At 47.1% G+C, this 12,363-nt stretch overlaps 1 protein-coding gene across 1 annotated transcript in view; it reads right to left on the bottom strand.

Annotated features, from left to right (window-relative positions):
* The window catches only part of LOC137371787 (disintegrin and metalloproteinase domain-containing protein 23-like), a 254,213-nt gene that overhangs the window by 148,754 nt on the left and 93,096 nt on the right, over positions 1–12,363 (bottom strand). Inside the window, exon 5 of the mRNA XM_068034660.1 lies at positions 11,948–12,030. Within this exon, the coding sequence (XP_067890761.1) occupies positions 11,948–12,030 (83 nt within the window). The remainder of the gene's footprint in view (positions 1–11,947; positions 12,031–12,363) is intronic.

Consider the following 12,363-nt stretch of genomic DNA (forward strand, 5'->3'; position numbering starts at 1 on the left):
TCTAGCCCCTTCAGAATCCTGTGTGGTTCAATGAGATCACCTCTCATTCTTCTAAACTCCAGAGAGTATATGCCCAATTTACTCAGCCTCAAAGGACTACCCTTCACCCCATGACCTAATCTCATGAACCTTCACTATACCACCTCCAATGCAAGTATATCTTTCCTTAAATATGGAGACCAAAACTGCACATAGTATTCCAGGTGCAGTCTCACCAAAGCCATGTACTGTTGTAGCAAGACTTCTTTATTCCTGTACTCCAATCCCCTTGCAATAAAGGCCAACACACCATTTGCCTTTTTAATTGTTTGCTATACCTGCATGCTAACTTTCTGTGTTCCTTGTATGAGTACACCCAAGTCTCTCTGAACATAAAAACTGACTGTAAAAGCTTCTATAAATATGTGAAGAGAAAAAGATTAGTGAAGACAAATGTAGGTCCTTTATAGTCAAAAACGGGGGAAATTATAATGGGGAACAGAGAAATGGCAGAACAATTAAACAAATTCTGTCTTCACAAAGGAGGACACAAATAACCTCCCAGAAATGTTAGGGAACCAAGCGTATAATGAAACGGAGGAACTGAAAGAAATCAGTATTAGTAAAAAAAAAAGTACGAGGAAAATTAATGGGGTTAAAGACTGACAAATCCCCAGGGCCTGATAATCGACATCCCAGAGTACTAAAGGAAGTGGCCCTGGAAATAGTAGATGCATTGGTGGTCATCCTCCAAAATTCTATAGACTCTGGAGCAGTTCCTACAGATTGGAGGGTGGCAAATGTAACCCCACTATTTAAAAAACGAGGGAGAGAAAAAACAGGGAATTACAGACCAGTTAGCCTTATATCAGTAGTGGGAAAATGCTAGAGTCTATTATAAAGGATGTGATAGCAGAACACCTAGAAAGCATAAATGGGATTGGACAAAGTCAGCATGAGTCTACGAAAGGGAAGTCATGCTTAACAAATCTACTGGAGTTTTTTGAGGATGTAATTAGTAGAATAGATAAGGGAGAAGCAGTGGATGTGGTGTATTTGGATTTTCAGAAGGCTTTTGATAAGGTCCCACATCAGAGGTTAGTGTGCAAAATTAAAGCACATGGGATTGTGGGAAATATACTGGCATGGATTGAGAATTGGTTGACAGACAGGGAGCAGAGAGTAGGAATAAACGGGTCTTTTTCCAGGTGGCAGGCAGTGACTAGTGGGGTACCGCAGGGATCAGTGCTTGGGCCCCAGCTATTCACAATATATATTAATGACTTGGCTGACGGAACTAAATTTAACATTTCCAACTTTGCTGATGACAGAAAGCTGCAGGAGAATGTGAGCTGTGAGGAGGATGCAAAGAGGCTCCAATGTGATTTGGACAAGTTGCGTGAGTTTTTTTCTATTCATTCATGGGATATGGGCGTCACTGGCCAGGCCAGCATTTATTGCCCATCCCTAATTGCCCTTAAGAAGGTGGTGGTCAGCTGCCTTCTTGAACGGCTGCAGTCCATTTGGGGTAGGTATACCCACAGTGCTGTTAGGAAGGGAGTTCCAGGATTTTGACCCAGCGACAGTGAAGGAACGGCGATACAGTTCCAAGTCAGGATGGTGTGTGACTTGGCGGGGAACTTGCAGGTGGTGGTGTTCCCATGTATTTGCTGCCCTTGTCCTTCTAGTTGGTAGAGGTTGCGGGTTTGGAAGGTTCTGTCTAAAGAGCCCTGGTGCATTGCTGCAGTGCATCTTGTAGATGGTACACACTGCTGCCACTGTGCGTCGGCGGTGGAGGGAGTGAATGTTTGTAGATGGGGTGCCAATCAAGCGGGCTGCTTTGTCCTGGATGGTGTCGAGCTTCTTGAGTGGGCAAATGCATGGCAGATGCAGTATAACGTGGATAAATGTGAGGTTATTAACTTTGGTTGTAAAAACAGAAAGGCAGATTATTATATGAATGGTGATAGATTGGGAAAGTGGGAGGTGCAATGAGACCTGGGTGTCCTTGTACACCAGTTGCTGAAAGCAAGCATTCAGGTGCAGCAAGCAGTTAGGAAGGCGAATGGTCTGTTGACCTTCATTGCAAGAGGATTTGAGTACAGGAGCAAGGATGTCTTACTGCAGTTATACAAGGCCTTAGTGAGACCACATCTGGAGTATTGTGTGCAGTTTTGGTCTCTTTATCTGAGGAAGGATGTTCCTGCCTTGGAGGGAGTGCAAAGAAGATCTACTAGGCTGATTCCTGGGATGGTAGGATTGACGTATGAGGAGAGATTAGGTCGACTAGGCCTATATTCACTAGAGTTTCAAAGAATGAGAGGGAATCTCATATAAACCTGTAAAGTTCCAACAGGAGTAGACAGGCTAAATGCAGGGAGGATGTTCCTGATGGCTGGGGAGTCCAGAACCAGGGGTCACAGTCTCAGTATATGGGGTATGCCATTTAAAACCGAGGTGAGGAGAAATGTCTTCACTCAGAGGGTGGTGAACCTGTGGATTTCCCTACCGCAGAAGGCAGTGGAGGCCAAGTCATTAAATATATTCAAGAAGGAGATAGATATATTTCTTAATGCCAAAGGGATCAAGGGATATGGGGGGAAAGCAGGAACAGGGTACTGAATTAGACGATCAGCCATGATCTTTTTTGAATGGCGGAGCAAACCCGAAGTGACGAACGGCCTACTCCTGCTCCTGTTTTCTATCAACATTTAAAGGTTTTACGCCTTTTAAAAAATATTCTGCTTTTCTACTCTTAGTATCAAAGTAAATAATCTCACACGTCCCCACATTATACTCCATCTACCACCTTGTTGACCACACTTGCTGGCAGTGGGACCATCTTGGTGATTTTACTGGAGGTAGCCTCCTAATTGGCCTCCGCCAGGCTCGCCGTCCAATTAATGATGATGGGCAGGCTCCTGGTGCTGCAGGCCCAATTACAGGGCTGGCAGCTCTGAAGCCTCATCGGGAGAGGTGGGCACTGTTGATGCAGGAAGGAGAACGCAAGGCGCCCTCGGACTGGTAAGTAGATATAATAAATTCAGAATGGCCATGAGTAAAAGGCCCTGCCGATCGGGGGCGGGGGGGGGGGGGTTGGGGAACCCCTCTGGGGGGGAATCGTTGTGACAAGGAGGCTGCCTTTCCAGCCTCTGGCCACCTCTTTCAGCCACATTGAACCCCTGGCTCTGATGCCACCCCCCCCAGGGCTGCCACAAGGAGGCGCCTCCATGAGGCTGGCAGCCTCCCCATGTTGGCGACTCAGCTCAATAGCCTGTAATCGGGCCGTTAATTATGCAAATTGGCTACCTGCCTCCGTGTAGTGAGTAGCTTATCCACAACCTGGCCCGCCTCTGGGAAACCTCTCTGACGGCTGGACTGCGACAAAGAGACATCCTGACATGGCGCCCGGCTATTTTACCACTGCTACCACCCCCTACCGAGCCCACTCCACCCCCACCCCGCAAGCTTCTGTTCCCACCATCCTGGGGCCAATATAATGCAGGCCATGGGAGTGAGGTTCAAGATAATACAAGCTGCCAAACTAGGCCATGTAACATCAGAAGCTGTCTTTGTAGCAGCGGCCTGTTTGAAATGTGAGAGAGAAAGAGAGAGAAAGAGAGAGAAAGACAGAGAGAGAAAGACAGAGAGAGAAAGACAGAGAGAGAAAGAGAGAGAGAGACAGAGAGAGAAAGAGAAAGAGAAAGAGAAAGAGAGAGAGAGAGAGAGAGAGAGAGAGAGAGTGAGAGTGAGAGAGAGAGAGAGAGAGAGAGAGAGAGTGAGAGAGTGAGAGAGAGAGAGAGAGAGAGAGAGAGAGAGAGAGAGAGAGAATGGGAGAGAGAGAGAGAGAGAGAGAGAATGGGAGAGAGAATGGGACAAGGAAGGGGGACAGGGAAGGGGGACAGGGAATGGGAGCGGGACAATACCCACAGCTTGCTTTGCCAGTTAGACTGGTGCAGAGGGCCATTTTTAGTAAGAACGAGGAGACAGGCCAGGGAGGAATATCAACAAAGCATTAACCCCCTCAGTCTCCCGAAGCAGAAGAACTTGACCGTTCTGAGTTTTGCCAGGCACTGTTGGCTGCATTATAAACATTCTTATTGTCAAGCTGTTGTGTTTTATATTCAATAACGCCAATTATTTCAAGAGTTTAAAGTCTTAACCGATCCTCTGGATTACACTAAAGAGTAAAAAGAGTTTAACAAACGACAATGATTACGGAGATAATGGAGTGAGAAGCGATGGGGGATGGGTGGTTACAGAGGGACAGTGTAGTGTGTGAGAAGCGATGGGGGATGGATGGTTACAGAGGGAGAGTGTGCTTTGTGAGATGGGATGGGGGATGGGTGAGTTACAGAGGGAGAGTGTAGTGTGTGAGATGGGATGGGGGATGGATGGTTACAGACGGAGAGTGTGGTGTGTGAGATGGGATGGGGGATGGATGGTTACAGACGGAGAGTGTGGTGTGTGAGATGGGATGGGGGATGGGTGGTTATAGAGAGAGAGTGTAGTATGGGAGATGGGTGAGGTACAGAGGGAGAGTGTGGTGTGTGAGATGGGATGGGGGATGGGTGGTTAAAGAGGGAGAGTGTAGTGTGCGAGATGGGATGGGGGATGGGTGTGTAAAAGAGGGAGAGTGTGGTGTGTGGGATGGGATGGGGGATGGGTGGTTATAGAGGGAGAGTGTGGTGTGTGAGATGGGATGGGGGATGGATGGTTACAGACGGAGAGTGTGGTGTGTGAGATGGGATGGGGGATGGGTGAGTTACAGAGGGAGAGTGTAGTGTGTGAGATGGGATGGGGGATGGATGGTTACAGACGGAGAGTGTGGTGTGTGAGATGGGATGGGGGATGGGTGGTTATAGAGGGAGAGTGTAGTGCGTGAGATGGGATGGGGGATGGGTGGTTATAGAGAGAGAGTGTAGTATGGGAGTTGGGTGAGGTACAGAGGGAATGTGTGGTGTGTGAGATGGGATGGCGGATGGGTGGTTAAAGAGGGAGAGTGTAGTGTGCGAGATGGGATGGGGGATGGGTGGTTAAAGAGGGAGAGTGCAGAGTGTGAGATGGGATGGGGGATGGGTGAGTTACAGTGGGAGAATGTGGTGTGTGAGATGGGATGGGGGATGGGTGAGTTACAGAGGGAAAATGTGTGAGATGGAATGGGGGATGGGTGGTTAAAGAGGGAGAGTGTAGTCTGCGAGATGGGATGGGGGATGGGTGAGTTACAGAGGGAGAGTGTGGTGTGTGAGATGGGGGATGGGTAGTTATAAAGGGAGTGTAGTGTGAGAAATGGGGGTGGGTAGTTATAGAGGGAGAGTGTAGTGTGAGAGATGGAATGGGGGATGGGTAGTTATAGAGGGAGAGTGTAGTGTGAGAGATGGAATGGGGGATGGGTAGTTATAGAGGGAGAGTGTAGTGTGAGAGATGGAATGGGGGATGGGTGATTAGAGAGGGAGAGTGTAGTGTGAGAGATGGAATGGGGGATGGGTAGTTATAGAGGGAGAGTGTAGTGTGAGAGATGGAATGGGGGATGGGTGGTTAGAGAGGGAGAGTGTAGTGTGAGAGATGGAATGGGGGATGGGTAGTTATAGAGGGAGAGTGTAGTGTGAGAGATGGAATGGGGGATGGGTGGTTAGAGAGGGAGAGTGTAGTGTGAGAGATGGGATGGGGGATGGGTGGTTATAGAGAGAGAGTGCAGAGTGTGAGATGGGATGGGGGATGGGTGGTTAAAGAGGGAGAGTGTAGTGTGTGAGATGAGATGGGGGATGGGTGAGTTACAGTGGGAGAGTGTGGTGTGTGAGATGGGATGGGGGATGGGTGAGTTACAGAGGGAAAATGTGTGAGATGGAATGGGGGATGGGTAGTTATAGAGGGAGAGTGTAGTGTGTGTGATGAGATGGGATGGGGGATGGGTGGTTAAAGAGGGAGAGTGTAGTCTGCGAGATGGGATGGGGGATGGGTGAGTTACAGAGGGAGAGTGTGGTGTGTGAGATGGGGGATGGGTAGTTATAAAGGGAGTGTAGTGTGAGAAATGGGGGTGGGTAGTTATAGAGGGAGAGTGTAGTGTGAGAGATGGAATGGGGGATGGGTAGTTATAGAGGGAGAGTGTAGTGTGAGAGATGGAATGGGGGATGGGTAGTTATAGAGGGAGAGTGTAGTGTGAGAGATGGGGGATGTGTAGTTATAGAGGGAGAGTGTAGTGTGAGAGATGGAATGGGGGATGGGTGGTTATAGAGGGAGAGTGTAGTGTGAGAGATGGGGGATGTGTAGTTATAGAGGGAGAGTGTATTGTGAGAGATGGGGGTGGGTAGTTATAGAGGGAGAGTGTAGTGTGAGAGATGGAATGGGGGATGGGTAGTTATAGAGGGAGAGTGTAGTGTGAGAGATGGAATGGGGGATGGGTGGTTAGAGAGGGAAAGTGTAGTGTGAGAGATGGAATGGGGGATGGGTGGTTAGAGAGGGAAAGTGTAGTGTGAGAGATGGGGGATGGGTAGTTATAGAGGGAGAGTGTGAGATGGAATGGGGGATGGGTAGTTATAGAGGGAGTGTGTAGTGTGTGAGATGGGTTGGGGGTGGGTGAATTACAGAGGGAGAATGTGTAAGATGGGATGGGGTCTGGGTGGTTATAGAGGAAGCGTGTAGTGTGTGAGATGGGATGGGGGTGGGTGAATTACAGAGGGAGAGTGCGTGAGATAGGATGGGGAATGGATAGTGACAGAGGGAAGCAGGAGGGAGGATGATGAGATTTGAAGATAATAACGAGGGTGATAAAACTGTAAGGACCAATTCACCTGCTACAAAATTCTGGGTACAAATCACAGTGAAGGGATGTACACAACCCTAAGTGGAGGTGGAGGTGGAAACTAGATTAGAAAATGCGAAAAGATGCAGAGAGATTAAAAGAGAGTGGGAGTGGAAATCAATTTTTAGAAAGATGATTCGCTGACTCAGTGAAATGTGTAATGTGTGTGAGTCACAACTGCAGCAGACTGAGTGCGAGATTTGGAAATCTATACAATTAATCACTGGGCTCTCTAATCTGACATTATTGTGGCCAGGTGGCCTACCTTTAGGGAAGGAAATCTGCTGTCCTTCCCTGGTCTGGCCGACATGTGACTCCAGACCCACAGCAATATGGCTGACTCTGAAATGGCCTAGCAAGCCACTCAGTTCAAGAGCAATTAGGGATGGGCAATAAATGCTAGCATAGCCAAAAATGCCCACATCCAATGAACGAATAAGGAAAAAAGTCCTTTATGACACTGCTGAATTCTTCACTCGTAAACTGAGGGCCATTGTCGCGCATCACAATGTCTGGAATGCCGTAATGACCGAAGTGTGCTTTCAGACATTCTACAATCTCACCGGTAGTCGTTGAAGTCAGCTGGTCTACCTCCCAGTAGTCAGAATAGCATTCTACGGTGACAAGATAATCAGCTCCTGCGAAAGTCTACTCCCAGCTTCATCCATGGTCTGTCTGGGATATAATTTGTCATCAGCACTCTTAAGCTTGCTTAGCTTGGTACTCGTTACACTCACTGCACTGGCTGATGTGGTCCTTAATTTCATTGCTCATGTTTGGCCAGTAGAGCACTTCTCTTGCCTTCTTCAGACTCAACTCAATTCCTTGGTGGCTTGCATGGATGCATTTTCGCATCTAGAGTCATAGAGAGAGAGAGAGAGATACAGCACTGAAGCAGGCCCTTCGGCCCACCGAGTCTGTGCCGACCATCAACCACCCATTTATACTAATCCTACATTAATCTCATGTCCCCTACCACATCCCCACAATTCTCCTACCACCGACCTACACTAGGGGCAATTTACAATGGCCAATTTACCTATCAACCTGCAAGTCTTTGGCTATGGGAGGAAACCAGAGCACCCGACAGAAACCCACGCGGTCACAGGGAGAACTTGCAAACTCCGCACAGGCAGAACCCAGAACCGAACCCGGGTCACTGGAGCTGTGAGGCTACAGTGCTAACCACTGCGCCACTGGGCCGCCCCTGTGCTGTCTCTCCTCAACTCCTTAGGGGTAATGACTCTATTTCCTTTGTATAAGATGCCATCTTGGGCTGTCAATTCATCGCTGTATGCCCAATATGCTTTTGTGATCACAGGAGTGTCCTTGATGATTTCAGGCCATTATTTCATCACTACTTCTTTCAACACTTGCAGAGTTGCATCTTGTCGGGTAGTTCGCTTGATTTGAGCAAGGCACTTGTCAATCAGATTCAACGTCTCTGCTGGGTTGATGACTTCCAGAGCATGTGGAGCTGCAGCTTCAAGTTGGATCTGAAAGATTTCTCTGTCATACGACCCCCTACTTTCTTCATAGGGAGTGCAGCTCTCAACAGCATGTTAGCAATGTACATCTGTTTCCCTTGCTTGTATGTCATGTCCAGATGATATCTCTGTAACCAGAGTGACATTCTTTGCAGACGCTTTGGAGTGGATAGTAGCGACTTGAAGAAAATGCTTTGGAGTGGCTTGTGGTCGGACTCGACCATCACTTTGTCTCTTTCAAGTAAGTATTGATGAAAATGTTCACAAGCAAAGACAATGGCCAAGCACTCTTTCTTGATCTGAGCATAGCATCGTTCCATTTGCGTTAACACCCTGGATGCAAATGCAGCCAGTTTTTCTTGTTGCATTAGGGTTGCTCCAAGTCCTGTCTCACTGGCGTCACACTGCAGGGTGACTACATCATTTACGTCATAGTATTTCAGCACTGGCGTTGCCATCACTAGTTGCTTGATTTAAGTGAACGCTGCTTCTTGTTCTGTGCCCCAATACCACTGCACATCCTTGGCAGTGAGTTGGTGTAATGGTTCACACTTCAACGACAAATTGGGCAAAAATTTTGCTAAATAGTTGATGAATCCAACAAATCGTTGCACTGCTTTTACATCTGTTGGTCCCACATTGCTGTTACCGCTCTCACCTTTTCGGGATCTGGGCGAAGATCTTTTGCTGTCAGTACGTTACCTATGTACATGACTTCGGGCATCCTTAATTGCAACTTTTTCTTGTCCAGCTTCAGGTTAATCTGGCAAGCTCAGTCCAGCAGTTGCATTCAATTTTGATCATAGTTAGCAATGGCTTCTTCCATTGAGTCTCCGCATCCATAAACTAGCAGATCATCCACTCTAGCTTCCACTCCAGGTAGATCACTAACTATCTCATGCTGTCTGCGTTGATACTCCTCTGGAGCTGTGGAAATGCCAAACAGCATGCATACCATCTGTATCCCCGCACCGCTTCCAGAACATAGTTAGAAAGCTGCTTCTTTCATCCAGCATTACTCAAATCTGGGGTAGTGACGATTTTTGCCTTTGCAAGTTGTGGTAAGGTTCCTCTGATGGTTGACATGGGGTAGTGAGATCTCTTCAGCGCTTTATCTAGATCCTTTGGGTCGATGCATACTCTCAGCTTTCCCGGTTGTTTCACTGTTACCATGCTGCTAATCCATTCTGTAGGTGTTGTCACTTTCTTGATTTCTCCCTTTTTTTCTAGCTCTTCTATCTTGTCTTTCAGGCTGGCCTTGAGGGCAGTGGGAACTTTCCTAGGCAGATGCTGAATTGTTCTTACCCTCTCATCTACTTCAAGATGATATTCTCCAGGAAGACATCCTAAACCTGTAAATACATCGTTGTACTCCTCTAGGATCTGTTCCGTGGTCAATGGTTTAGTGTGCTGCGACACATTACAAATCTCTTTCTGCACATTGAGGGTTACCAGTCCAACTTTTAGACTTGCTCCGGTTGAGATGAGTGGCTTTTGTTTGCCGTCTATGATCTGGAATTCCAGATCTTCGTTCTTGTCATTGCATTGAGCGCTCAGAATAATTTGAATTCTCAGCACTAGTATGGTGCCATCACATAGCCTCAAACTTACTTTTGATGGTTTCACTTTTGGATCGCCATGTTGAGCCATTTTGCACAGGTCTATGAAGATCATGATATTGCATGACACATCGGTGTCTATCTAACACTTTATGTTGACTTGATATTCTCCTTCTGCAGTCATCATTCCAACAGTCACAAACCATTTATCACCTACTGACCTGACTGACCCAACCTGTTGTATGGTGTATAGTGATTCGTCAGAATCTTTGGCGGATATCTCTCCAGTGGCCATCTGTACCTGCTTGTTGTGCTTCCTTCTAGCCAAATACTTGTGTGCAACATGATTGGCTTCCTGCAGTGAGAACACTGCTTTCCCCACACTGGACATGCCTTCTTTTCCTTTGTGTGATGTCCTCCGTGGTATTTACATTCTGCCCTTTGTCCGTGATCTTTCTGCCGTTTCGGCGGTGAATGTCCATCAGCTTAATGCAAGGCCTGGTCTGTTCTGCCATGAATATGCTCTAACTGCTGATTTACAACCTCAGCGCTTCTGCACATGTCGATAGCTTGCCTCAGAGTAGGTTTCTCCTATCTCAGTAGACGTGCTTTCACTGAGGGATCTCTTATGCCTAATACAATCCTGTCTTTAATTAGATCATCTTTTAGTCGTGCAAATTCACAAGATTTTGCGAGTTGTGTTAATGCAGTCACATATTGATCAATGGACTCTTTTTCACCTTGGGCCCTAATATTGAACACATACCGTTCATGAGTTACAATCACTTGGGGTTCAAAGCGTGCCTTCAAGGTTTTCAGAATTTCTGGTGTCCTTTTTTTTGTTCTTCGGAGAGATTTAGGGTGGAATACATTTTGTAACAGTCTCTCCCCAACAATGATTAAAGTGTAGCTACTCGTAGCTGCTCTCGTTTGTTAATTAAATTTGTCGCAATTTTGTAATTTTGCCATTACAAGTGGAAAAACCGCCAGTTCTGCTTCATATCACCTTTCATTTCGACTGGTGCTGGGAGAGGAGCCATTGTGTTTTACCGAGTGCTTTCAGCTGTGGCCTGCTTCTTTGTTCCTTTTCTGTGACTTTTAGCAGCTCTGAACATTCCTGTGTTCCTCTTTTAGTAGTTGTGCTTCTAAATAGCTCTTCAACACTCAATCTCAGCTCCAATCTGACACCATGTTACAAGCTCACAGGACAACAGTCTTGCTTGTACTGTGTCTTTATTGAACTGTCTTGTGATGGCTGCGTGCAGTGAGTGCCTCGAGATCGAGGTCACGTGACTACAGCAATCCAGGAGGCATCTTAGTACAGTGCAATATTTCTATCTCATTCGCCATCTATTTGACTGTGACGGGTGTCAACGCCAAACCAAATGGTGATGTCACTCAGCCTCCCCATTGCACACTTCCAACAGAGGTTGTCAATGGTGGAAAATAGGAGCTGGTCACTGGGTCCATTTTCTCTTCTCTACCCCCAGCGGCACTAAAAACCAACTGCGCTCTAATTGCTGGACCAACTATTCACTGTATACCAGGAACTTAAACTCGTCCTCCTGACTCATGTAGCTCAATGCGGTGCAGGACGTTGCCTTATCTAATAGGCTGCAAAGGAAGCTAAATGTTCTCAGTATCTATTATAACACTGCACTACCAAAGTGGTCCTGCTCTGAGTTGGTGAACTGTTCCTTTGGATTTACATTTGCTTTTGGGGGAGGGGAGGGGGTCATATGCAGTACATCAAGGTACAGAGTTAAACTCGCCCTATAAGCGTTAATCCCCGAAGCATTCGCATTGGGGACAGTTCCATTTTCCCACACCCTCTATCCCTCCTGCAGCTTTCTATGAGCAAGAGTGTCAACTGCGAGCCACATCAGGGCAGCTTTCTGTCATTCACCAACAAATAGATTTAGCCTCCCCATCCATTCCACAATGTTCATTCCACTGGTCTGTACTGGATTTGAATTCTAGTCCAAGGGAGTGAAAGGGCTGCGGGCGAGCCGACTCCACCGCCTGGTCTCCCGAGTGATCTTTAACCTCTGAACTCACCCCGTAACCCAGCTGTAAAGCCCCGCGCGATCCTCCCAAGGAAAGCTCCCAATCATACTTACTGAAGCCCATCGCAGGTGGACAGTGCAACTTTGGACTTGGCATTGTCCCGTATCTGACCATGATAGTAACAGTGTTCTCCACCCTGAGGGAAAAGTAAACAGAAAAGAATACAGTTGAAGCACGAATACAGGTCAAACACCATTCGGATGGCCCCAAAGCACCCTTTCTTATTAGTTAAGAAATATTTAGGGACAATTTTAATCCATGTCACTGGGTGGAAATCCACATGATCAGGTGCAATGATAGTTTTACACCCTGCAGCCCATCTCCATCCCCGATATTAAATTAACAACGGATGTAAAACCAATGTCATACCCAATCCTGTCAGCTTCCTGACAGGCAGGTTACGTTAAAATTGGTCCCTTAATGAGCAACACTTTGCGGAGCCAAATGAATTTTGATGTCCTTGCAACTG

This window comes from Heterodontus francisci, chromosome 7, assembly GCF_036365525.1.
Source record: "Heterodontus francisci isolate sHetFra1 chromosome 7, sHetFra1.hap1, whole genome shotgun sequence".
NCBI classification, from domain to species: domain Eukaryota; kingdom Metazoa; phylum Chordata; class Chondrichthyes; order Heterodontiformes; family Heterodontidae; genus Heterodontus; species Heterodontus francisci.